A 26,798-nucleotide genomic window follows, 5' to 3' on the forward strand; every position below is an offset into this window, starting at 1 on the left:
TGTCTCTTCACTGGTACGAGTTGTTCTGAGGTGTTGCTCAGGAGGACGGTGGCAGAATGGTTAAGAGGCTCAGCTGCCAATACAGACAGTCCGTGAAGGTGTGGGCTCCAATCTCGCTCTCGCCCCTTTCTCCCAAGTTTGACTGGAAAATCAAACTGAGCGTCTGGTCTTTCGGGTGAAACGATATAACCGAGGTCCTTTGTGCAGCACGCACTTTGCGCACTGAAAAAGAACCCATGGCAACGGGAGTGTTGTCCTCTGGCAAAATTCTGTAGAGGAAATCCACATCCACTCCGATAGTCACACAAATATTCAAGCATGCACTCAAGGCCTGACAAGCGCGTTGCGTTGTGTTGCTGCTGGTCAGGCATCTGCCTAGCAGATGTGGTGTAGCGTATACGGATTTGTCCGAACGCTGTGACGCCTTCTTCAGAAACTGAAACTGTTAGCTATGAGAAATGATGACTGGCCGGGGTGGCACTGCACTGTGGCGACGCGCTCTTTAATTAATCTGGAGAGAGCAGCCCGGATTTCACCGCACAGAGAAACTTATTATATATAAAAAATAATACGATACTATACGATGCAGTACGATACGATACGATGCGATACGATACAATACGACGCGGCACGGCACAACACAACACGACAAGACACGACACGATACAATACGATAGAAAAAAACAACGATATGATACACAGTACAGTGCAGTCCAATTCAATCCAACCGAGTCAGTCGATTCCAGTCTAATGCAATACAACAGAATACGATATGAATGATACAGTACAATACAGTATGATAGAGTACAATGCAATACAATGCGGTACGGTACGGTACGATACGATACGAAAGAATACAATACAATACAATACGATAGTAGGATACGATACGAAAGAATACGTTACGATACGATACGATACGAAAGAATACAATACAATACAATACAATACAATACGAAAGAATACAATACAATACGATACGATACGAAAGAATACAATACAATACGATACGATAGTAGGATACGATACGATACGACACGAAAGAATAAAATACCATACGATACGATACGATACGAAAGAATACAATACGATACGATACGATAATAGGATACGATACGAAAGAATACGTTACGATACGATACGATACGAAAGAATACGATGCGATACGATACGATACGAAATAATACAATACAATACAATACAATACAATACGAAAGAATACAATACAATACGACACAAAAGAATACAATACAATACGATACGAAAGAATACAATACAATACGATACGATAGTAGGATACAATACGATACGATACGAAAGAATAAAATACCATACGATACGATACGATACGATACGAAAGAATACAATACGATACGATACGATACGATACGATACGATACAAAAGAATACGATACGATACGATACGATACGATACGATACGAAAGAATACAATACAATACAATACGATACGATACGAAAGAATACGATACGATACGAAAAAATACAATACAATACGATACGATACGAAAGAATACAATACGATACGATACAAAAGAATACGATACGATACGATACGATACGAAAGAATACAATACAATACGATACGATACGAAAGAATACGATACGAAAGAATACAATATAATACGATACGATACGAAAGAATACAATACGATACGATACGATACGAAAGAATACAATACAATAGGATACGATACGAAAGAATACGATACGATACGAAAGAATACGATACGATACGATACGAAAGAATACGATACGATACGATACGATACGAAAGAATACGATACGATGCGAAAGAATACGATACGATACGATACGATACGATACGATACGAAAGAATACAATACAATACGATACGACACGAAAGAATACAATACAATACGATACGATAGTAGGATACGATACGATACGATACGAAATAATACAATACAATACGATAGGATACGATAGACTCATGGTGAGGCACTGCAGACCTGTTGGAAATGCTGGTGTATTTTTCAAGTACAGGTCAATGGTGTGTGTGTGTGTGTGTGTGTGTGTGTGTGTGTGTGTCTTTAGCTTTGTTTTGTTTTTGTTGATCTTTGTTTGGTTTTGTTTACTTAAAAAAAAAAAAACCTTCTTATTTCATTTTCCTTGTTATATTTTTGTTTGCCTCCCTCCCCTAGCCCATCTCTCTTTTTTTTTTTTTCCTTCACGTGTCTTTCCAATATAATTATTATTTTTGATTTTTCTAAAATCTTTCTCTCTTTCGTTGTAGACCTTTGTTCTTCTGCTGATCTCTGTCTGTCTCTTTATCCAGATTACGTTCGTGTTCCTTTTTGAGTTCCGGAACCTTTGGACTTTTTCGTGTTGTTTTTCTACGTAATACTTACTTCCGTTTGTTCTTTTTCTGCCGTGTCTTGAGTGGTTGACGTCACGATTTCCGCGAGAATTGCGTACGTGTCGTAGTAACTGCAATATGGTTGTGATTGGGGACGAATCTCAATTCATTATGGAATGCACGAATTTTAAAGATCTTTGTAATGAGTTCATTCCAAAGAAATATTTGAATCCAAAATATGTTTTTGTGCTTTACAATTTGTTGAAAGCAGGCAGGAGAGTGTGGTTTGAAACTGGGGAAATTCAACACACACACAAAAAGGAAAGATGACAAATATGATCTGACCACTATATTTTCTGTTTTTATCACCAGTTTCATTGTTCAGTTTATTTGTTGTTTGCATTTCAGTTTTTTTGTGCATAATACCAGTGTTGTTACTTTATGATTATCCTCTATACTCCAAGAGCGGTCAAAGGATTAAAACATTCTTGATTCGTATCTTTTAATCATTTCATTAGTTCAGTTGTTTATATATCTTTTAATCATTTCATTAGTTCATTTGTTTATATATCTCTTAATCATTTGTTTATATATCTTAATCATTTCATTAGTTCATTTGTTTATATATCTCTTAATCATTTGTTTATATATCTTAATCATTTCATTAGTTCATTTGTTTATATATCTATTCACCTCGGTTTGGTGTGGGGGTGGGGGGTAACATTCTGTTGTCAGGTGAAGGTCATTATATGTCGGTGTCGAAGGACTCTGCCTCCAATGATCCGGCCCAGGCGGTGATGGTGTCGGGGCTGCTGTCGAGATCTAACAATTACTGCCTGTCTCTGTGGTACGTCATCCCATCCGCAACCTCTGGGAGGGTACTCGTTAGCAGACAGGTGGGTCCGACGGTTTAGATCTTTGCATATGTGTGTGTGTGTGTGTGTGTGTGTGTGTGTGTTACAATATGTAATTCGCGTCTCTCCAGTGTTACACATGAACTAGCAAAACACTCAGACTGGTCTTCTCAGCGCAACGTATCTGTATTAATGACGAAGAGAGAGGAGGATGGCGATGATGATGATGATGATGACGTTGCTGTTATGGAGGTCCATTTAGGTTTTGGGACCTCGTGACAAGGCTGTACTCTAAGCTTCCTGTCATAATGATATCCCGGCGTCAACCCCGAATTTTGCACAGCGCTTAGAGCTTGGTCTCCGACCGAGGATAGGCGCTATATATAACTATCCGTATCAAAGCAGAATAATGGCGCGCAGGCTGGTGGTGTTCTTGTCTCTCTCCATATGGTCTGAGTCTTGCTATCGCAGCTGCTGTTATTGCGATCCTTGCCACGACCTCAGGATTCGAACCTTCAGCTGATGTCATGAAGCCAAGGCGACAATAATATGTGCAGGGCGACAATTATAGATGCCGCAACAAGAGGCTTTGTTACGGCGTACGTGTGCCAGTTAACGGTTGGCCATAATTATGCCCACACACCTACCAGCTTCGTCAGGACATAGAGATCGTGTTGGCTCAGAGCTATTGTCTAAAACAGCCAGCAAAACAGATTAGGAAGTCTGCTCAAAAACTGTTTGCAACAGAGATCGCGACATTGTCTTTGACATCAGTGCGCAGATTTTGTTTTTAAACAGCAAAAGCCTGTTACACTGAGTCAACAAGAGACAGGCAGAAAGAGACAGAACGCGAGTGCGAGTCAGAGAGCGAGAGACAGAGATAAGTGGAATAAAGGGAAGAGAGAGAGAGAGGATGATAAGCACACACGGACACATTGGCAGTCAGACACAGACACACAGACAGACACACACACACACGCGCGCGCACACACTAACACACACACGCACACACACACACTAACACACACACACACACACACACACCCGCCATATAGGCAGCCATACTCTGCTTTCGGGGGGGTGCATGCTGGGTATGTTCTTGTTTCCATAACCCACCGAACGCCGACATGGATTACAGGATCTTTAACGTGTGTATTTGATTTTCTGCTTGCGTATACACACGAAGGGGGTTCAGGTACTAGCAGGTCTGCACATATGTTGACCTGGGAGATCGGAAAAATCTCCACCCTTTACCCACCAGGCGCCGTCACTGAGATTCGAACCCGGGATCCTCAGATTGAGAGTCCAACGCTTTAACCACTCAGCTATTGCGCCCGTCACTGCATTTACAATACCGCTGCATCTAGTTTCACTTTTGCATTTACAATGTATAGGGGCCGACTGCTTCTCGCTTCACGGTTTTTGATTTTTTTTTTTTTTTTTAAGTAGTTAAAAAAAAAAAAAATTCATTTACAATACTGCATTCTCATTCTAATTTTGTAGTTACAATACGACATTTTTTTATTTTTATTTTTTTTTATTTTATAACTTCTGCTTTTACGATACTGCTTCTTGTTGACTCTCTTGTGTAATTAAAATGGGTCCATGTTATAACGCGGTGTTCAGTTGTCTTTATTATTATTATCATTATTATTATTAAAATTTTGCATTTCACTGTTGTGCATTCGCTTTGTTTTTTGTTGTCGTTGTTTTGTTGTTGTTGTTTTTTTTTTTACTTCTGCATTTACAATACTGCATCTCGATCGTAGTTTAAATCTTTTTTTGTATGTGTAATTTTTTACTTTTGCATTTACAATACTGCAATGACGTCTCTCAAACGCCGTGCACCAGGTCTTCGGAACGACAACCGGAACACTGGGAACCATCGCCTTCAGCCCTGGCGATGAGGATGGGGGTGAGAGGTGGCAGCACGTCAACTTCACCGTGCCTAGGTACTGGACCGACTACAACATCGCCATCACTGCCGACATGGGCCGATCCTCGGGGCCTCCCATGGTTCTGGATGACATCTCTCTCACAGCCGGTGCTGGATGTCAGTGAGGCGATGTCGGTAGGCCTCGTACCCACCCACCTTTCCTAACGAAAAACTAACAATGTTCAAATCCTCTAAATTTACTTAAGATTGACATCTCTCTCACAGTCGGTGCTGGATGTCAGTGAAGCGGTGTCAGCAGGCCTAGTACCCACCACCTTTCCTAAGGAAAAACTAACAGTTCCCAAATCCTCTAAATGTACCCTAAGATTGACATCTCTCTCACAGCCAGTGCTGGATGTCAGTGAAGCGATGTCAGCAGGCCTAGTACCCACCCACCTTTCCTAGGAAAAACTAACAGTTCAAATCCTCTAAATTTACCTTAAGATTGGCATCTCTCTCACAGCCGGTGCTGGTTGTCAGTGAAGGGATGTCAGCAGGCCTTGTACCCACCCACCTTTCCTAAGGAAAAACTGACAGTTCTCAAATCCTCTAAATTTACTTAAGATTGACATCTCTCTCACAGTCGGTGCTGGATGTCAGTGAGGCGATGTCGGTAGGCCTTGTACCCACCCAACTTTCCTTACGAAAAACTAACCATGTTCAAATCCTCTAAATGTACCTTAAGATTGACATCTCCCTCACAGCCGGTGCAGGATGTCAGTGAAGCGATGTCGGTAGGCCTAGTACCCACCCACCTTTCCTAGGAAAAACTAACAGTTCTCAAATCCTCTAAATGTACCTTAAGATTGACATCTCTCTCACATCCGGTGCTGGATGTCAGTGAAGCGATGTCAGCAGGCCTTGTGCCCACCCACCCTTCCTTATGAAAAAATGACAATGTTCAGTTCAGTTCAGTTCAGTTCAGTTCAGTAAAGCAATGTCAGTAGGCCTAGTACCCACCCACCTTTCCTAAGGAAAAACTAACAGTTCTCAAATCCTCTAAATTTACTTAAGATTGACATCTCTCTCACAGCTGGTGCTGGATGTCAAGTGAGGCGATGTCAGCAGGCCTTGTACCCACCCACCCTTCCTTACAAAAAACTGACAATGTTCAGTTCAGTTCAGCTCAGTTCAGTTCAGTAAAGCAATGTCAGTAGGCCTAGTACCCACCCACCTTTCCTAGGAAAAACTAACAACATCTAAATCCTCTAAATTTACTATAAGATTGACATCTCCCTCACAGCTGGTGCTGGATGTCAGTGAAGCGGTGTCAGCAGGCCTAGTACCCACCACCTTTCCTAAGGAAAAACTAACAATGTTCAAATCCTCTAATATTTACTGTGTCAGTGAAGCAATGTCAGTAGGCCTAGTGCCCACCCACATTTCCTAAGAAAAAACTTACAATGTTCAAATCCTCTAAATTTACCCTAAGATTGACATTTCTCTCAGTCGGTGCTGGATGTCAGTGAAGCAGTGTCAGTAGGCCAAGTACCCACCCACCTTTCCTAAGGAAAACTAACAACATTTAAATCCTCTAAATTTACATACAATTGACATCTCCCTCACCACTTGGATGTCAGTGAAGCAATGTCAGCAGGCCTATTACCCACCCATCTTTCCTAAGAAAAAACTAACAATTTTCAAATCCTCTAAATTTACCCAAAGATCTCTCTCACAGTCAGTGCTGGTTATCAGTGAAGCAATGTTAGTAGGCCTAGTACCCACCACTTTTCCTAGGAAAAACTAACACTGTTCAAATCCTCTAAATTTACTGCAAGATTGACATCTCTCTAACAGCTGGTGCAGGATGTCAGTGAAGCAATGTCAGCAGGCCTAGTACCCACCACCTTTCCTAAGGAAAAACTAACAATGTTCAAATCCTCTAAATTTACCCTAACATTGACATTTCTCTCAGTCTGTCTAAGATGTCAGTGAAGCGATGTCAGTAGGCCTAGTACCCACCAACATTTCCTAGGAAAAACTAACAACATTTAAATCCTCTAAATTTACTATAAGATTGACATCTCCCTCACAGCCAGTGCTGGATGTCAGTGAAGCAATGTCAGTAGGCCTAGTACTCACCACCTTTCCTAAGGAAAAACTAACAATGTTCAAATCCTCTAATATTTACTGTGTCAGTGAAGCGATGTCAGTAGGCCTAGTACCCACCCACATTTTCTAAGAAAAAACTTACAATGCTCAAATCCTCTAAATTTATCCTAAGATTGACATTTCTCTCAGTCTGTCCAAGATGTCAGTGAAGCAATGTCAGCAGGCCTAGTACCCACCTACCTTTCCTAGGAAAAAAAAAAACTAGCAATATTTAAATCCTCTAAATTTACTGTCAGATTGACATCTCTCTAACAGCTGGTGCTGGATGTCAGTGAAGCAATGTCAGTAGGCCTAGTACCCACCCACCTTTCCTAAGAAAAAACTAAGAATTTTCAAATCCTCTAAATGTACCTTAAGATTGACATCTCTCTCACAGCCAGTGCTGGATGTCAGTGAAGCAGTGTCAGCAGGCCTTATACCCACCCACCCATCCTTATGAAAAAATGACAATGTTCAGTTCAGTTCAGTGAAGCAATGTCAGTAGGCCTAGTACCCACCCACATTTCCTATGAAAAACTAACAACATTTAAATCCTCTAAATTTACTATAAGATTGACATCTCCCTCACAGCTGGTGCTGGATGTCAGTGAAGCAATGTCAGCAGGCCTAGTACCCACCCACCTTTCCTCAAAAAAAACCAACTAACAATTTTCAAATCCTCTTAATTTACTATAAGATTGATATCTCCCTCAGTCGGTGCTGGATGTCAGTGAAGCAGTGTCAGTAGGCCTAGTACCCACCCACCTTTCCTAAGGAAAACTAACAACATTTAAATCCTCTAAATTTACATACAATTGACATCTCCCTCACCGCTTGTGCTGGATGTCAGTGAAGCGATGTCAGCAGGTCTAGTACCCACACACCTTTCCTAGAGAAAATAAACAAAGTTCAAATCCTCTAAATTTACTGTGAGATTGGCATCTCTCTCACAGCCGGTGCTGGTTGTCAGTGAAGCGATGTCACTTGTACCCATCCACCTTTCCTAAGAAATACAATCAATGTTCAGATCCTCTAAAATTACTTAAGAATTAGTTAAAGACAGTCTGCATTCTTTGCTCTCAAAGTCCAAGAAAACAATAAAGAAAAGTTAACAGGATTGAAATATAATTTCTGTACGTTGTGCCTGCTTGTGCATGTGGATGTGTGTGTGTGTGTGTGTGTGTGTGTGTGTACATGTGTGTGTGTGCGTGTCTGTGTGTTTGAATATGAATGTGTGAATGCATATTGTGTATATGTGTCTGTGTGTCAGTATGAATGTATATCAGTGTTGTGTGTGTGTTTGTGTGTGTGTGTGTGTGAGAGAGAGAGAGAGAGAGAGAGAGTATGAATGTGTATTCATATTGTGTGTTTGTGAGTATGAATGTGTATGTATACAATATGTTGTGTGTGTGTGTGTGTGTGTGTGTGTGCCTGCATGTGTGCATGTGTGTGTGTGTGTGTGTGTGTGTGTGAGCAAAAGGCAAAAGTAAGAGAGTTGCCACTCTGTACCCATATCCACAAAATACACAGACACAATAACAGCAGACAACTTTTTTGTGTGTGTGATCACTTTTATTGAATGAGGAAAACGAAAAAGAGAAACATTTGGAATAAACTGCTGCAGTGGTTAAATTGTTATGGCATGACTTCCAGTACACATATCATTTGACACTAACATGCACAATAACATAACATCAATAATATCAGAGCGTCTGAGAGACAAGAGAGGAAATAATAATCATAATTCAATATTGCTACATCAGCAATAAATGCAAAATTAGTACAAATTAAGTACACAGCTCAGTTAACATTTCAACATGTAAAGAGAAAAAGAAGCGATACAAACAGAACCATGATTATTGGCAGGCAGTTATAATTATGACACTTTTCATGCAAACATGATTTAGGCAGCTAAGGAGTGCAGGAGAAAAAAAAATAACCCAGATATATTGTCGTAACAAAGCTCATACAACCATAATAGAATATGTGCCTGGCATTAACATATGAACATAAAACTCTGTCCACAGATTTTTTTATTATTTTTTTTTAGCATTTCAATTGAATCAAGGAGCCAAAAATCAAAAACAGAATATGTATGTGGCATTAACATATGAACAAAAACAAACAAACAAAACAAAACAAAACCCTCACCAACAAAATCTTCGACCTTCTCATCATCTTTTTAGCATTTCGATTTAAACTGAGAAGCCATGCTGCAAAAACAGAATAAATATGTATGTGGCATGAACATTATGAACAACAAAAATAAAACCACCAACAATCTTCTACCTTCTCAACATCTTTTTAGCATTTCAATTGAATCGAGGAGCCAAAAATAAAAATAAAAGGCGATGTGTGTGACATTAACATATGAACAACCTCCCCCCCCCTCCCTGCCCCCCCCCCCCCCCCCCAAAAAAAAAAACCCACCAACAAAATCTTCTACCATTTTGACATCTTTTTAACCTTTAGATTTAATTGAGAACTGCATGGCGCAGCAAAAACAGAAAATGTATGTGACATTATCATATGAACAAAAAAAGAAAAAAACAAACAAAAAAAAACCCACAAAGAAACAAACGAACAAACAAAATCTCCTATCTTGTCTAAATTACATATTCTTAACATTTTAATTTGATCAAGGAGCCAAAAATCAGAAACAGAATTTGTATGTGACATTAACATATGTAACCCCCCTCCCCCTTCCCCCACCCCAAATATTCTCCTACCCTTTTAGCATTTTCAAGGAGACAAAATTGAAAAATAAACAACAGAATAATGCTTGTGACATTAACATATGAACACAGTTGTACAAAGCATCTACTACCTTATCTAAATCTTTTTTTTCCATTTTTTTAAAAATATATATATATAGTGTTTTGTTCTAATCAAAGAGGAGGAGGAGGAGGTGCAGGAGGAGGACTTAAAAAGAAAAAGATTAAAAAAAAAAAAAAAAAGAAGAAAAAAGTCCACTATCACAAATCTCGTTGAAATGATGTTGGTGAGATTCAGCAACAGTCATCACTGGATAAAACAGCATGATGTTGGTCAGATTCAGCAACAGTCATCACTGGATAAAACAGCATGATGTTGGTCAGATTCAGCAACAGTCATCACTGGATAAAACAGCATGATGTTGGTCAGATTCAGCAACAGTCAGCACTGGATAAAACAGCATGATGTTGGTCAGATTCAGCAACAGTCATCACTGGATAAAACAGCATGATGTTGGTCAGATTCAGCAACAGTCAGCACTGGATAAAACAGCATGATGTTGGTCAGATTCAGCAACAGTCAGCACTGGATAAAACAGCATGATGTTGGTCAGATTCAGCAACAGTCATCACTGGATAAAACAGCATGATGTTGGTCAGATTCAGCAACAGTCAGCACTGGATAAAACAGCATGATGTTGGTCAGATTCAGCAACAGTTATTACTGGATAAAACAGCATGATGTTGGTCAGATTCAGCAACAGTCATCACTGGATAAAACAGCATGATGTTGGTCAGATTCAGCAACAGTCAGCACTGGATAAAACAGCATGATGTTGGTCAGATTCAGCAACAGTCAGCACTGGATAAAACAGCATGATGTTGGTCAGATTCAGCAACAGTCAGCACTGGATAAAACAGCATGATGTTGGTCAGATTCAGCAACAGTCAGCATTGGATAAAACAGCATGATGTTGGTCAGATTCAGCAACAGTTATTACTGGATAAAACAGCATGATGTTGGTCAGATTCAGCAACAGTCATCACTGGAAAAAACAGCATGATGTTGGTCAGATTCAGCAACAGTCAGCATTGGATAAAACAGCATGATGTTGGTCAGATTCAGCAACAGTTATTACTGGATAAAACAGCATGATGTTGGTCAGATTCAGCAACAGTCAGCACTGGATAAAACAGCATGATGTTGGTCAGATTCAGCAACAGTCATCACTGGAAAAAACAGCATGATGTTGGTCAGATTCAGCAACAGTCAGCACTGGATAAAACAGCATGATGTTGGTCAGATTCAGCAACAGTTATTACTGGATAAAACAGCATGATGTTGGTCAGATTCAGCAACAGTTATTACTGGATAAAACAGCATGATGTTGGTCAGATTCAGCAACAGTTATTACTGGATAAAACAGCATGATGTTGGTCAGATTCAGCAACAGTCATCACTGGATAAAACAGCATGATGTTGGTCAGATTCAGCAACAGTCAGCACTGGATAAAACAGCATGATGTTGGTCAGATTCAGCAACAGTCATCACTGGATAAAACAGCATGATGTTGGTCAGATTCAGCAACAGTTATTACTGGATAAAACAGCATGATGTTGGTCAGATTCAGCAACAGTCAGCACTGGATAAAACAGCATGATGTTGGTCAGATTCAGCAACAGTTATTACTGGATAAAACAGCATGATGTTGGTCAGATTCAGCAACAGTCATCACTGGATAAAACAGCATCACATTCCAGATAAAAGCCAAAAACAGCTATGGAGAAAAAGCAATGCACAATGAAAAAAATCAAATCAAATCAAATCAAATTAACAGTTTCTTTGGTCCACAGACTGCTGGAAGATTCTCTGATTTCAACCACACAATTTCACAGCTTATATGTCAAATAATAAAAAAAAAACCAAAATAAAATATCGAGAAAAAAAACAAACATCCTGACTGTCATGAACGATTCATCAATAAGTTCTGGAAGATTACAACTGATATGCAATGTCAAAAATGTGTGCGTGGTGTGTGTGTGTGTGTGTGTGTGTGTGTGTGCGTGCATGCACAAACCACAATCAAAAGTAGACACATAATTCATCACATGTTGTTCTTGTCTTGAATAAAAAAAATCCCCCCAAAAAAAATCAATTATTCACACACACACACACACACACACACACTCATTCATGCTAACACATTTGCTTATTGTATACTTCAAGATTTTGTCTGTATGAATGAGGCTGCCAGTTCTTCTTCTACTGAAATGTTAATAAATGTAAAGCAGCACACTGATATAGTCTGGATTTTAGACACCATGTAAACTGCAAAGAAAAGACAAATGACACAAATTAAAGGGGGGAAAAAAAGAAGGAAAAAAGAAACCACCACCACCAAACCTTAAAAAAAAAACTGTAAAAGGCAAATTTGGGGTGAAGGAGAGAAATAATAATAATTTTTTTTTTTTAAAGCAGCAGCTTGTATCCTTTTCAGACAATAAAAAAACAGAGATGTTAATTCTACACCCCATACTGTTGCCGACACAGCAACAATCCTTTCAATTTCACTTTCTCAAAGGAGGCTTGACTACATTCAAAACAAATCCATACATATATATATATATGCTACACCACATCTGCTGGGCAGATGCCTGACCAGCAGCAACATAACCCAACATGCTTTGTCAGGCCTTGAGTACATGCATATGTATTTATGTGTCCACCAGAGTGGATATCTTCCACAGAGGACAACACTTACACTGCCTCTTCCACAGAGGACAACACTTACACTGCCTCTTCCACAGAGGACAACACTTACATTGCCTCTTCCACAGAGGGCAACACTTATGTTATTTGGTTTAATTACATTTTTTCCTTTTTTTATTATCACATTTCAAAAAGTTATCATCTACCTATTTGTTTATTTGGTTTAATTACATCTTTTCCTTTTTTTTTTATTATCACATTTCAAAACGTTATCATCTACCTATTTGTTTATTTGGTTTAATTACATCTTTTTCTTTTTTTTATTATCACATTTCAAAAAGTTATCATTTACCCATTTGTTAATTTGGTTTGATTATTTCATTTCATTTCCTGTGACTATTTTACACAAACCTAACCCAAAGTGAGGCTCTCAAGGCCTGACCAGTGCATTAGGTTTGTGTGAAGGTCTGGTATCTGCTGGTCTTTTGTTGTATTTTAACCCCAATGTGGTGTATCCTCTGACGCCTTTTATAAACTGGAACCGAACGTTTGTTATTATGCCATATCATAAGGGGCTTTTCTTTGTGCATGCGTGTGTATGTATGTGTGTGTGTGTGTATACACCAGTATGTGTGTGAGTGTGTGTGTGCACCAGTATGTGTGTGTGTGTGTGTGTGTGAGACACGGAGAGAGAGAGACAGAGTGAAAGAAAGAGAGAGTGCATGTGTGTGTGAATGAGTGCGTGTGTGTTTGTGAGAGACAGTGTGTGTGTGTGTGTGTGTGCACATGTGGTGTGTGTGCATGCATGTGTATGTGTGTGTGTGTGTGCACATGTGGTGTGTGTGTGTGTGTGTGTGTGTGTGTGTGGATGTGAACATACTCAGTGGCTGACAGGAAGACAGGGTATGGGGGGAATGGGAGTGAGGCACTTATACCTGTAAACAAGTGTAAATGAATAAAACATTCTAAAAATAGATATGCAGCAACACACACACACACACACACACACACACACACACACACATACATAAATAATGTAAGAATTTTCAATTATTGTTTTTCTAGATATGGGAAGACAAGTAAAAACACTGATGCTTAAAAACAACAAGAACAACAACATAAAAAACAACAACAAGGTATCACTTAGCTATGTGCATGATTTGCACATGTGTATGCAAAATGTGTTCCAAAGAAAACACGCTTATGAAACCATAAATCTAAACAAACAATCTTTCTTTCACTTCAGTCATACTCCAGTATGCTGTGTTTTAAAAAAATAACAAAGATCTGTTTTCAACATTGCTGCCTAACGGTTCTAAAAATCAGATTTTTTACAGTTGTTAGAAAATAAAGAATACCATTTAAAAAACAAAACAAAAAAACAACAACAACCCCAACATTACTCCTGGAACTCTTCTGGAAGACAAATAGTCTGAATTGTTTTGAGATCTGAACAACAGTGGTCCCATTCCAATTATTGTCACATTACCCAAAATCAGATGAACTATACAAAAAACAAATAAAAAACAGACAGTTCCACTTTCTGGGTCAAAATCCGTTCCAGTCAAATGGAGGAATGAGTGAAGGCTTGCTTACAACACTTTTCTTAAAAACTGACGCACATGGGTAGTCATAAGTGGAGTGATGGCCTAGAGGTAACGCGTTCACCTAGGAAGCGAGAGAATCTGAGCGCGCTGGTTCGAATCACGGCTCAGCCGCTGATATTTTCTCCCCCTCCATTAGACCTAGTGGTGGTCTGGACACTAGTCATTCGGATGAGATGATAAACCGAGGTCCCGTGTGCAGCATGCACTTAGCGCACGTAAAAGAACCCACAACAACAAAAGGGTTGTTCTTGGCAAAATTCTGTAGAAAAATCCACTGCGATAGGAAAAATAAATAAAACTGCACGCAGGAAAAAATACAAAAAAATGGGTGGCGCTGTAGTGTAGCGACGCGCTCTCCCCGGGGAGAGCAGCCCGAATTTTACAAGGAGAAATCTGTTGTGATAAAAAGAAATACAAATACAAATAAGTTTCTCTCTCTCTTTCTCTGTCTCACTCTCTCTCACACACACATACACACACACATACTTCCATAACAACATCAAGAAAAATACAATAATGCCCTTAAAGCGAGGAAAAAAAAGAAAAAAAAAGAAAAGAAAAAGGAGGCACTTGAACAAAAAGACGTGTCGGGGATGGAGAGAAAGTGACAGGGGAGACAATCATTATCATTGCAGTTTTCAGCCCTGCCATCCACAAAGGGCAATACACTTCGTGACAGCCGCAGTAAAAACAGTTCATGAGCTATTGCTTGTTACTAACTCTTTCACGTTTCTGTGCGAAAAACTCTCCCCAGAGCCAGATATTTCAGACTGGACGCTCTCTCAGTCATATGATTCAGTTCGTGTCAAAACGACACAGTGAACTTATTCACCTGACACTTGGTCAAGGGGGGGGGTGGGGGGGGGGGTGCAGGGAGGGGGGGGGGGGGGATGGCATTACCATTAAACTATGATTCATATCTTGATGCGATGTCCAAAGTTTTGCTTAGCCAACATCTGTCCTGTTAAATAAAAAAAAAATAAATAAATAAAATAAAAATTATATATTTATGAAAGGATTTCTTCCACTCTTTATTTTGTGGGATGAAAAATTTTCTTTTTTGAGACAAGAAAATTTGCTAGTGTACCAAAAAAAAAAAAAAAAGAAAAAAAAAAGTAAACATTACAAGTCAATGAAGTGGATTTGTTTCTATAACACATTTCATCCTGTTTATCTGTCAATAGATTAATAATTAAACATGAAGGATAAGCAGAGTCAAAACCAAAGCATGGAAGAAATGAAGCAAAAATAATATATTTTTTTCAAAAATCTGTGTGCACAGACGATGCACCCCGTGTGTGTGTGTGTTTGTTTTTGGTTTTTTTTTCATGTGTGCAAAAAAATGTTAACACAGAGTCAGCTGTAACTGTGCTCGGTTTACCCACACCATTGTATCATCAAACCTCCAGTCAAACCTCCAGTCAAAAAACAACAATAACAAACAAACAAAAAAAACACAAAAAAAACCAGGTTGCATATCACTTGAGGGGAAAAATAACAGATCAATTAAAAGTACCTGATCGATAAAACAATTAAAGAATGTCCAAAAATCCTTCTCTTTTTTTTTCCCCTCCATAATGACATCCTGTAAGGAACACTACAGCCTCCTCTCTTTGTTCAAATCTTCTCAAAAAAAAAAAAAAAAAAAAAAAAAAAGATCATTGCATTTGGTCCCCTGATGTATAAAGTCAGTATCAAAATAAATGCAAGGGAAGGAGAGGAAGAAGTGGCTTTTACATTTACACACAGAAAAAAAAACCCAACACAGAACAAAAAAAAAACAAAAAAAAACAACAACACAGGAACATTCTGCAAGCCGTAAAATTACTGCAACCGCATTCATTAAAGCCTCTCAACAACAACAAAAACAACAACGAAAAGGATATTAAAAGATAGATGTGATTATGGAAAACAGAAACATTGATGTATTTTTGTTGTATTTTAACAGATAAAGCAAACAATCAAGTAAACTAACAGCAAAAAAAGAAAAAAAGAACTAAACACTCAATGTCCAATTCACCATTTCTGATTCTTTTGAAACAGAATGAAACCAAGATAACCATGTTCCATAATGAACAAATTCACAATCTACAAAAAAACAAAACAAAAAAAAAAAAAAAAAAAAAAAACTTAACCTTGATTTTTCAGCCTTTTGACAAAATATAAAGCTTACATGTGGGGCTTAAGTTTGAAATTTGTTGACCTATGTGCATGCACAGGCTGTAATGTGCATTTGTACCTCTATTGGTTTAACATGATGGACATGCTCATGGCTTTCATACACCAGGCACTTGACAAATATTCTTTCTTATAATTGGGCACAATAGCTGAATGGTTAAAGCGTTGGACTTTTAATCTGAGGGTCCCGGGTTCGAATCTCAGTGACGGCGCCTGGTGGGTAAAGGGTGGAGATTTTCCGATCTCCCAGGTCAACAGATGTGTATACACATGCAGAAGATCAAATACGCACGTTAAAGATCCTGTAATCCATGTCAGCGTTCACTGAGTTATGGAAACAAGAACATACCCAGCATGCACACCCCTGAAAATAGAGTATGGCTGCCTACAAGATGGGGTAAATAAAATGAAAAAAAAAGGGTCATACACATAAAATGTTACATGTTTGTCTGAGTGTGCATGTGTGCGTGCCTGAAACCTGTTTGAATGACACAGTAAAACGAATGATGAGCGCCCAGTGGCAGCCGTCAGTCAGCTCTACCCAGGTAGGCAGACTGTTGTGCAAATGTCCCGTGTTTGTGAAGCGCTTAGAGCTTGGTCTCTGACTGAGGATAGGCGCTATAGAAGTATCCATATCAATCAATCTGGGGAGTTCACAGGCTTGGCTGGCTTCCATGTCAAACTGATGTGGAAAATCCATTCTGATGTGGAGTGTTGGCCGAGCGGTAATGCGTCTGCCTTGCATGCCAGAGAATCTGGGTGCAGTGGTTCGAACCCCACAGTCGCTGAGCATTTTCTCCCCCTCCGCTAGACCTCAAGTGGTGGTCCCTTCACTAGTCATTAAGGATGAGACAATAAACCGAGGTCCTGTGTGCAGCATGCTCTTAGTCTTAGCACATGTAAAAGAACCAACAGCAACAAAAGGGTTGTCCCTGGCAAAAATTCCTGTAGAAAAATCCACTTCGAAAGGAAAACAAACAAAAATTGCTGGCAGAAAAAATACCCCGCCTCCCCCCCCCCCCCCCCCCCCCCAGCCCATCCCTAAAAAAAGGGTGGTGCTTTCAATGTAGCGACGAACTCTTCCTGGGGAGAGCAGCCCGAATTTCACACTGAGAAATCTGCTACAACAAAATAAGAAGTACAGCTCCAAGCAGCTTTTTGCCATAGACTGAATGTGAATGCTCTAAAAGAAAAAAAAAAAAAAAAAAAGAGAGAAAAAAATCCTTGAAAATATTCCTTGTGACCCCGGTACACTTGGTAATAAAGACATATTCTGTTTAGTGAATGTGGCTTGTGTCAAAAAAGAAAAGCAAAAGAGAAAAAAATAGAAGAAAGAAAAAAAAATAAGCGGCTTGTAGATTGTAAATCATGGCATGTACAGCAAATTCAAAAAGTGACCAGAAGATACTGTATAATATGAGTCAGTTATGAAACTAACATAAATAAAAAAGGTTTTCTTTTTTTTTATATTTAAGACAGGAGACTGGTATATTATATCACTACAAAAACAAGATCACATTTACTCAAAACATTCATGATATAAATGTTGATAACAAAAACGTTGCATAATGTGTGGTAGGATTTACTTCCCCTTCCATGGAGGCTTGTGACAAGCAGAACAGCCCGCCGTGCGTGCGTGTACCCTGAGCTACACGCGTTTTCGGTCTGTCAGCACACGTATGATGCTGCCTGAGCCTCCAACTGCAAACGTCTGCAACGAAGATCAAAATGGAAATGATTTGTGTATTCTTGAAAAAAAAAAAAAAAAAAAAAAAGAAAAAAAGAGGATACATCTCTTCTGGCTACCTATCACGTAATATTCAGACGTGCATCTATTACATGTTGTTACCAGTTCTGATGCAACATTAGCATGTTATATTGATTCTTTTTCTCTGTGTGTGTGTGTGTGTGTGTGTGTGTGTGTGTGTGTGTGTGTGTGTGCATTTTCTTTCTTGGTTGTGAATTGTTTGTTCTTTTTTTTTCTTTCTTTCTTTTTTTCACCTTTGCTTTTGTTAGGCTACGTAATGTATGGTCAGCTGAATGTGTTTTTTGTTCTTCATATCATGTAACAAATGAATAAAATAAATAAATAAATATATTAAAAAAAAATTTCAGAAACATAATGATGTAGGTAATGATTATGATAATGATGATGATGATGCTAATGATGTGTGTCTGTGTGTATTACCCAACAAACAAGTTAAAGAAAAAAAAAAAAAAAAAAAAATCACACAAATAAACAAATACATGTCTGTGCATGTGTATGTATACCTGTGTGTGTGTGTGTGTGTGTGTGCGAGTGTGTGTGTTTATTACCTTACCAACAATTAAGTAAAACAGAACAAAACAAAAACAAAACAAAATAAAACACACACAAAAAAAACTCACACAAATAAACAAATACATGTCTGTGCATATGTGTGTGTGTGTGTGTGCTTGTGCATGCGTGTGCTCGTGCACGCGCATACATGCGTGGTGTAGGTTACCTAACGAAAAATAAGTTAACTCACTCAGTACGGCCAGTCCTCTCTTCTTCTCTACACAGACCCCTCGGATGTGCAGTGGGTGTCTGAATGACCCAACCTTTAGCTTCCGTCGTCAGAATTGTGGTATTCTTTGTCAACATTCACGTCTTCAGTATAAGAGCCTTCCGCTTGGAATATTTTGATGATGGTAATTGGGATGAAACGCTGTTAACGTCGTCTCTTTCGCCGTTCGTATGGAGAGAGTTAAAACAACCACAAAATACCACCACACACAAAATAAATCACACAAATCAGCCGACACAAACCTTTTCATGCCAGGTGAGCAGAACAGCGCTGCTCCCATCGGTGGGGAACTCAAAGCCTCTGTAGATGTACTTCATGAGCATGTCCACGTTTCTGGCGTCCAGTGACTTCACCGCTTTGTCGATCTCGGCCGTCTTGAAGGAGGACAGCACCCGCACTGCCGTGTTGGTGGCACGGTCCTGCACACACACATGCACACACACACACACATACACACACACATACACACACACACACATGCACACACACACATGCACACATACACATACACACATGCACACATACACACATGCACACACACACGCACACACATGCACACATACACACACATGCACACACACACACACACACACGCACACACACACACACTTAAATCAACGTCATAAATATGAAATGTCATCACATGGATACTTTCATTTAGAAATTGGAAAAAAAAAGAAGAAAGAAATGTTATAATACTTATATGGATACTTTTTTTCCCCCAGTAAATGAAAAATATTATTTCATATACTTAGTATATCCAAGTTTTACCATGTATGAAAAAACTATGCTTATATTATCAAAACAGAACAAACAAACACAAAAAAACCCTTAAAAAAAAAAAAAAATCAAGTGGAATACATTGTACTGAATTATATTGAGTGCATGCTGCACACGGGACCTCGGTTTATCGTCTCATCCGAATGACTAGCGTCCAGACCACCACTCAAGGTCTAGTGGAGGGGGGGGAAATATCGTCGGCTCAACCGTGATTCGAACCAGCGCACTCAGATTCTCTCGCTTCCAAGGCGGACGCGTTACCTCTAGGCCATCACTCCACTCCACTATTGTATTACTCTTTTGTCAAAACCGATGTCTCCCCAGGGAGAGCATGTCACCACAATGCAGTCCCACTCATTTTGTTTCTTTTTTTCTGTCTGCAAGACTGTATTTGTTTCCCTATCAAAGTGCTTTTTTTTTTTTTTTTTACTACATAATTTTACCAGGAACAACCCTTTCGACGCCATTGGTTCTTTTACCTGTGCTAAGAGCATGCTACACACAAGGACCTTGATTTATCATATCAACTGACTAACTGGCACCAGACCACCAATGAAAGCCTATAGTGGAGGGATAGAAATAGTGGTCTGTGCATGTGTGGTTTTTTGAACCTGTGCACTCAGGCTGCCAATCCATGTACGCAGATGCTAAGATAGGTAAGAAGCCACCCTGGGGGAGATGCTCACTACTCAGTCTGGCTCCACGACTAGGCCATTGTTGTCGTCAGTAGGGAGCCTAGTAGTGGTGTCCTGGGCATGTTACACCAGAAGAGGCACAACCGAACACCACTCCAAAGTGACTCAACATCAGTGCAGGGTCTCCTCTGATGTGTGGCCTAATGGCGACCTAACAACAATGGGGACTGTGACAGACTATCTGGTGTTGTTGCTGTGTATGAGAGGGAGGTGCAGCAGGGGTGTGGGGGGCAGGGTGTGGGGGGGGGGAGGACTTGGAGTGAGCAGCGTGGGAGGAATGCTACAGAAATGGTGCAGATGATCGGGCAAAAAAAGGTAAGACCAAAAAAAAAAAAAAAAAAAAGGTAAGAAAAAAAGGTAGGATCTTACCTTGACAGCCTGGTTCTTTGAAGCCACCGGGGCACAGGTCAGCACCAGCTTGAGAGCGTCCAGGTTTTTACCTGTGATTCTAGGTTAAGGACAACAAACTGCAACTGACAAACGCTGCAGCGGAGTGGTTAAAGTGTTGGACTTTCAATCTGAAGGTCTCGGGTTCAAATCCCAGTAACACTAACAGTGCCTTGGGTAAAGGGCGGAGGTTTTTCTGGTCTCCCCGGTCAAAATTATGTGCAGACCTGCTAGTGCCTGAACCCCCTTCGTGTGTATATGCACGCAGAAGATTAAATGCGCACGTTAAAGATCCTGTAATCCATGACAGTGTTCGGTGAGTTATGGAAACAAGAACATACCCAGCATGCATGCCCTTGAAAACTAAGTATGGCTGCCTACATGGCGGGGTAAATAAACAAAACGGTCATACACATAAAATGTTACATGTCTGCCTGATTGTGTATGTGTGCATGCCTGAAATCTGATTGAATGACACAGGAAATGAATGATGAGCGCCCAGTGGCAGCTAACAGTCAGCTCTACCCAGGTAGGCAGCCTGTTGTGCAAATGACCCCCAGTTAGTAAAGCACTTAGAGCTTGGTCTACGACTGAGGATAGGTGTATATAAGTATCCATATCAAGTGAAATCAAACAGTAGGTTCTTCTACATCAACATCAACTGTGTGTGTAATGCTGAGTGCAGTATATATATATATATATATATACATATATACATACATACATAGAGAGAGAGAGAGAGAGAGAGAGAGAGAGTTCACGCTCTCTTCGTGTCCTGGGCACTGCTGCTTGCAGAAAGCACTGAGGTAAATACCAAGACAGGTGGTAAAAAAAAAAATAAAAAAAAAAAAATTCAACAGCAGTATAGGCTCTTCATGTCTTTAAAACTTGTATTCTAAAAAAAAAAAGCAGCACATTTTCGCTGCAAAAACAGCTTCTTCAGGCAAGGGTACAGAAGTGAAAGCTTCACAGGCTGGTTAAATAGCAAACAGTGAGTAAAAGTCAGGTATTTACATATATATTCACATATTTTATATCATATATATATATATATATATACACACACATACATATAGGCCACAGAGAGAGAGAGAGAGAGAGAGAGAGAGAGAGAGAGAGAGAGAGAGAGAGAGATGTATCAGTTTCAGTTTCAAGGTGGTGTCAGTGCATGTGGACAGATCCATGTACACACCACACCACATCTGCTGTGCTAGGGGAAAATGTGCATACATATATATGTATCACTATTACGATGTAATGGCACAGCATTGTGCAATGTATTGTACTGTATCTTATTCTCTTGTTCAGATGGGTGCACAATATATCATATCTTAAAATATTTCATTTTTGGCATACAACTAAGTATAAGGCAGGTAATTTCCATTTGGATAACTAAGGATTATCATACTGTATTGTATTGTACTACACTGTGTATAAAGTTGTAATCTTGTATTGTATTGTATTGTATTGTATTGTATTGTATTGTACTACATTGTATTACTGTAATGTATGTCACTGTTTTGATAATCTAGTGTCTATAACCTTCCTGCAGTTAGTGCAAGTCAAGGACAGACAAACTTCTTATGAGCTGCATTATGTGTTGTATGTACTGTATGTGATAAACTGCAGGAAATCATGTAAAACTGAACTGTATTTCATTGCACCATGTACAACTATCAGAGACCAAACCAAACAAAACATAGGCTGTACAGGTTCTGAAAAATAATGACCAATCCTCAGTCCTGCCCTCTTTTATCAAGTGTCATTCGCAAAGCTGCTGTGGAAACTGTGTTACATTGTGAAACCAGAAGTTCAAAACTGTTATGAATATATCATTTCTGCCTTTGATGTTAATCACTTTCATACAACCAATCTTTAATTAGTCTGCACAAAGGTGCTGATACAAAATAATTTTGGTATCTGGTGACTTCATTGTCAGCTATGGTGTGCAGTTGAAAAATTATCCTGTAAAGAAAAGATCAAAGTTCCAACGCATATACTGGGACCTTGTCAAAACTTATCATTGATAACTGCAGAACGTTAGGTAGAAAATGAGATAGAAAATGAGAAATCAAGAAAAATACATATGAAATGTAACTGTTCTCAGTGAATAAGAATAGGATACAAAAAAAAAAAAAAAAAAAAAAAGTACACACCATATCAGTAAGACTGAAAACACTTAAACAATATTTGAAAGAAACCTAAATAAAAGTAATGACAATAGAAATGATAATCAAGTGATCTGCTCCATGAATCACCATCATGATCATCATTTTCCTTTTGAAAAAGATAGCTCTTTTTTTCACTTTATCGTTTTTAAGACTCATTCGATCCACACACACACACACACACACGCTACGCATCCCAGTGCGGGAACACACACATACACAAACACACACACCAATACAGTGCCAGAATAATAACAATAACAACGATGATAATATTAACATCAAAATACGAGTCGAAATCCACTGAAAATGGGTTATCGTTTCACACATGCACAAAAACTGCCGGTAAAATAGGTGCAATAATTATTCAGGATGCTAAAATAGGACTTGCTCTTGGTAAATCACATACTTTAACAGATATTACCGTCAATAATTACATACAACAGAATGGGAAAATAAATTTAAAAAAACAAACCCACAAGGATATTGCGCTAGCAGGGTGTTTACTTCCGCGTCGTTAGCGCCCTGGGAGTCTGCAGAATCCACGTCTGCTTCATTCTCGTCCACGTATTTATCTTCGTCATACTGGTCCACATCCACTTTCCGAAATTTACTCGACCCAGTGTTTTTGGCCATGATGAAAAGAGAGCTGCTGTTGTTTTTTTCAAGCTGAAACTCGAAAGCTTTTTCCCTATCTGAATAGCAGACAACTTTTTGTGGCCTAAAAACAAGCCGGAAGTTCTTTTTCTTATCTACCCTGAGTTGCAACAAGGGGGCATCTTTTCTTTACTTTTTTTTCCTTTTTTCTTATCCCTTTCAAAATTTTTTTTAAAGTGTGCACCATATACCAATTGATTTTTCAATATTTGTTATGAACAAAAACAATGAAATATTTTATTCGATCTCGGGAGAAAGTAAAATTCTTTATAGCTATTTCCGGTAGGTTTGCTCTTCCGCACACATCAACAAAGAACCATGGTACGTGTTGGTGTTGGCTAGTATTTTTGTCATCACTTGAAATGTTTTCTGATTGATCAAGCATTTGTCGATATATTTGCATTTCATTCCGTGTATAATTCTGTAGTTTACTTGCAGCTGGATTAAACAACAACAACAAAAATGACAGAGAAACTGAAACAAAAATAATGGGGAAAACGAAAGTAGAACAGAAAACAGGAACAGATGCAAAAATGAAAGTAGAACTGTGTGTTGCTTCGAATGGCAAGAATTGTTAACTTTATTCGACAAATTTCATGTGTTTCAAAAAGAGCTTGTGTATATCTGTTTTTGTAACTATGATGCTGCTTGTTGTCGAGATTCATCATGCAGTTCCAAAGTCAACTGTAGACTTGTGCTTTGGTGGAATGTCTGTGGGTGTAGAGATTGACAATTCAAGGAGTGAGTCTCTGCTGGTTGGGCTGTTGCTGCGCATGTTGTTGTCATCCGAGCGTTGTCTGTCCTTGTGCCTGTCCTGTCTCTCTCCCTGGGTCTGCAGTCTCTCCTCCCCTCTCTTAAATTACGTGCTGGCTCTTTCTGGTTGAAACTGCATGTTTGGTGCATATCTGTTATGCATATGTGGGTGTATGTGTGAATGTGTGTCTTCATGTTTTACATTTATTTGCATATTTATCATAATTGTTGTCTTTTTTTTGTTATTTATTTATTTATTTATTTATTCATCACAGTATTACTACTACTACTACTACTACTACTACCTTTTTATATTATATTTATTTATTTATTTACTTATTTATGTACGCTTATCTATTATTTATTCACCTTTTTTTTCTTTTCTTTTTTTTCTCAAGGCCTGACTAAGCGTGTTGGGTTACGCTGCTGGTCAGGCATCTGCTTGGCAGATGTGGTGTAGCGTATATGGATTTGTCCGAACGCAGTGACGCCTCCTTGAGCTACTGAAAACTGAAAACTGAAACTCTTCCTGGTTGAAGTCACAGCGATCCTCTGCTGTCTCCTCCTGTTGATTGATGTCCGTGCCAAGCACTCGCCTTTTAGGGCAAGAGTTGGAATCGAACCGAGACCCTCGACGGACACTGTATTGGCAGATAAACCGTCTTAACCATTCTGCCACCTTCCTCGATCATTTGAGGGTCTGGCTTTGATTCCTGGTTTCGCCTTTTCTCTCAGGTTTGACAGGAAAATCAAACCAAGTGTCTCGTCATTCAGCTGAGTTGATAAACCAAGCCCGGGTCCTATGTGCAGCACACACTTGGGGCATTGAAAAAGAACCTACGGTAACACTAGTGTTGTCCTCTGGCAATATTCTGTTGAAAAATCCACCCGGCCTAATAGGTACACAAAAAATATTATTATTATTATTATTATTATTATTATTATTATTATTATTATTATTATTATTATTATTATTACTATATTGTTATTATATTTATATAGGGCTGAATCATGTGCAGAGACAAATCAAAGCGCTTTCGCACCAGTCATTCAAACGCATGCATAACTCTTAAACTGGAAAAAACAACAAACAAACAAAAAAACAAAACAAAAACAAAAAAAAAACAAAAAACAACAACAAAAAACAACAACTGAAGACTAGGAAGAGGCAGGGAAGGGAGGCTATTTTGGGAAGAGGTGAGTTTTAAGGCCAGACTTGAAAGAGCTGAGTGTGGAGACCTGACGAATATAAGTGCATGCTGTCACGGCCTGACTATATGGTGCTGGTCAGGAACCTACCTAGCAGATGTGATGTAGCGTATATGGATTTGTTTAAATGCAGTCATGCCTACCTGAGAAAGTGAGACTGAGACTGAAAGAATTGTGGCAGTGTCAGCAACAGTCTTAACGGGGCGCAGATTTGTTTAAATGTAGTGATGCCTCCGAGAGTCACTGAAAATGAAACTCATGATAATTGTGATTATTGAATGTTGTCTGGATTTATTACTGATAAGTTGACTAACCATTGTGTTGAACTAAATATGATTCAAATCATGCAAATGATAATTGAAAATTATTGACGGGCGCAATAGCCAGGTGGTTAAAGTGTTGGACTTTCAATCTGATGGTTCCAGGTTCAAATCTTGGTAACGGCGCCTGGTGGGTAAAGGGTAGAGATTTTTTCAGTCTCTCAGGTCAACATATATGCAGACCTGTTAGTGTCTGAACCCCTATCGTGTGTATACGCACGCAGAAGATCAAATACACAAGTTAAAGATCCTGTATTCCATTGCAGTGTTCGGTGGGTTTTGGAAACAAGAACATACCCAACATACCCACCCCCATCCCCCACCCCTTCCCCGAAAACAGAATATAGCTGCTTAAATGGCAGGGTAAATAAACAAAATGGTCATACACGTAAAATTGTACATGTCTGTATTATGTATGCGTGACTGAAAACCTGATTGAACGACATAGGAAACGAATGATGAGCGCCCAAAAGGCAGCCGTCAGTCGGCTCTACTCAGGTAGACAGCCTGTTGTGAAAATGACCCCGTGTTTGTAAAATATAATTCAAATTATGGAAATGATAATTGAAAATTATAGAATTCTTTTGCAGGCAAAGGTAAAAGCCAGGGAGCTGCAAGGTAGGACGAAAAAGGAACTTGTCAAGCAAGTGAATGACCTGAAAATGGTATGTCTTCTCTGTGTGTGTGTGTGTGTGTGTGTGATTTTTTTCTATACTGTTTTCATCTCACATGCAAACTATATGCAAAAAAAATCTTAGTGAATGCTGACCTCATTTCACCTGCAATATTCTACGTTGGAATCTGTCTTGCTTATCTCGTACACGGCACAGTTTCTCAAATCATTGACCGTC

The 26,798-nt window shown here is 39.1% G+C and overlaps 3 protein-coding genes across 5 annotated transcripts in view; 2 read left to right on the top strand and 1 right to left on the bottom strand.

The window, feature by feature from the left end:
- LOC143289994 (MAM and LDL-receptor class A domain-containing protein 1-like) overlaps nucleotides 1–5,395 on the top strand; it is a 34,651-nt gene extending 29,256 nt beyond the window's left edge. For both annotated transcript variants that reach the window (XM_076599288.1, XM_076599289.1), the window contains exons 17-18: nucleotides 3,074–3,234; nucleotides 5,044–5,395. In XM_076599288.1, the coding sequence (XP_076455403.1) occupies nucleotides 3,074–3,234; nucleotides 5,044–5,253 (371 nt within the window). In that variant the 3' untranslated portion in view covers nucleotides 5,254–5,395. The remainder of the gene's footprint in view (nucleotides 1–3,073; nucleotides 3,235–5,043) is intronic.
- A 12,085-nt stretch (nucleotides 5,396–17,480) lies between these two features.
- Nucleotides 17,481–23,722, bottom strand: LOC143289590 (actin-related protein 2/3 complex subunit 5-like protein). Its single transcript, XM_076598624.1, has 4 exons — nucleotides 23,495–23,722; nucleotides 20,823–20,894; nucleotides 19,221–19,397; nucleotides 17,481–18,140 (listed from the first exon to the last, which is right to left on the bottom strand). The coding sequence occupies exons 1-4, from the start codon at nucleotides 23,642–23,644 to the stop codon at nucleotides 18,078–18,080; spliced, it is 462 nt and encodes a 153-aa protein (XP_076454739.1). The 5' UTR covers nucleotides 23,645–23,722; the 3' UTR covers nucleotides 17,481–18,077.
- A 234-nt stretch (nucleotides 23,723–23,956) lies between these two features.
- LOC143289591 (large ribosomal subunit protein uL29-like) overlaps nucleotides 23,957–26,798 on the top strand; it is an 8,238-nt gene continuing 5,396 nt past the window's right edge. Inside the window, exons 1-2 of one of the 2 annotated variants that reach the window (XM_076598625.1) lie at nucleotides 23,957–23,986; nucleotides 26,538–26,612. In XM_076598625.1, coding sequence (XP_076454740.1) covers nucleotides 23,984–23,986; nucleotides 26,538–26,612 — 78 coding nt within the window. In that variant the 5' untranslated portion in view covers nucleotides 23,957–23,983. Of the gene's footprint in view, nucleotides 23,987–24,284; nucleotides 24,407–26,537; nucleotides 26,613–26,798 lie in introns of those variants that run through there. The other variant, XM_076598627.1, reaches the window with a different exon arrangement.

Source organism: Babylonia areolata, chromosome 14 (genome assembly GCF_041734735.1).
Source record: "Babylonia areolata isolate BAREFJ2019XMU chromosome 14, ASM4173473v1, whole genome shotgun sequence".
In the NCBI taxonomy this organism is placed as follows: Eukaryota; Metazoa; Mollusca; class Gastropoda; order Neogastropoda; family Buccinidae; genus Babylonia; species Babylonia areolata.

Excerpts from the sequence above, each read along its gene's own strand:
- LOC143289590 (XM_076598624.1), bottom strand. The coding sequence starts at position 23,644 with ATGGCCAAAAACACTGGGTCGAGTAAATTTCGGAAAGTGGATGTGGAC. Across the intron at positions 20,895-23,494 it reads TAAACACCCTGCTAGCGCAA|GGTAAAAACCTGGACGCTCT; the intron begins TATCCTTGTGGG and ends CCTAGAATCACA. Across the intron at positions 19,398-20,822 it reads CAAAGAACCAGGCTGTCAAG|GACCGTGCCACCAACACGGC; the intron begins GTAAGATCCTAC and ends GTGTGTGTGCAG.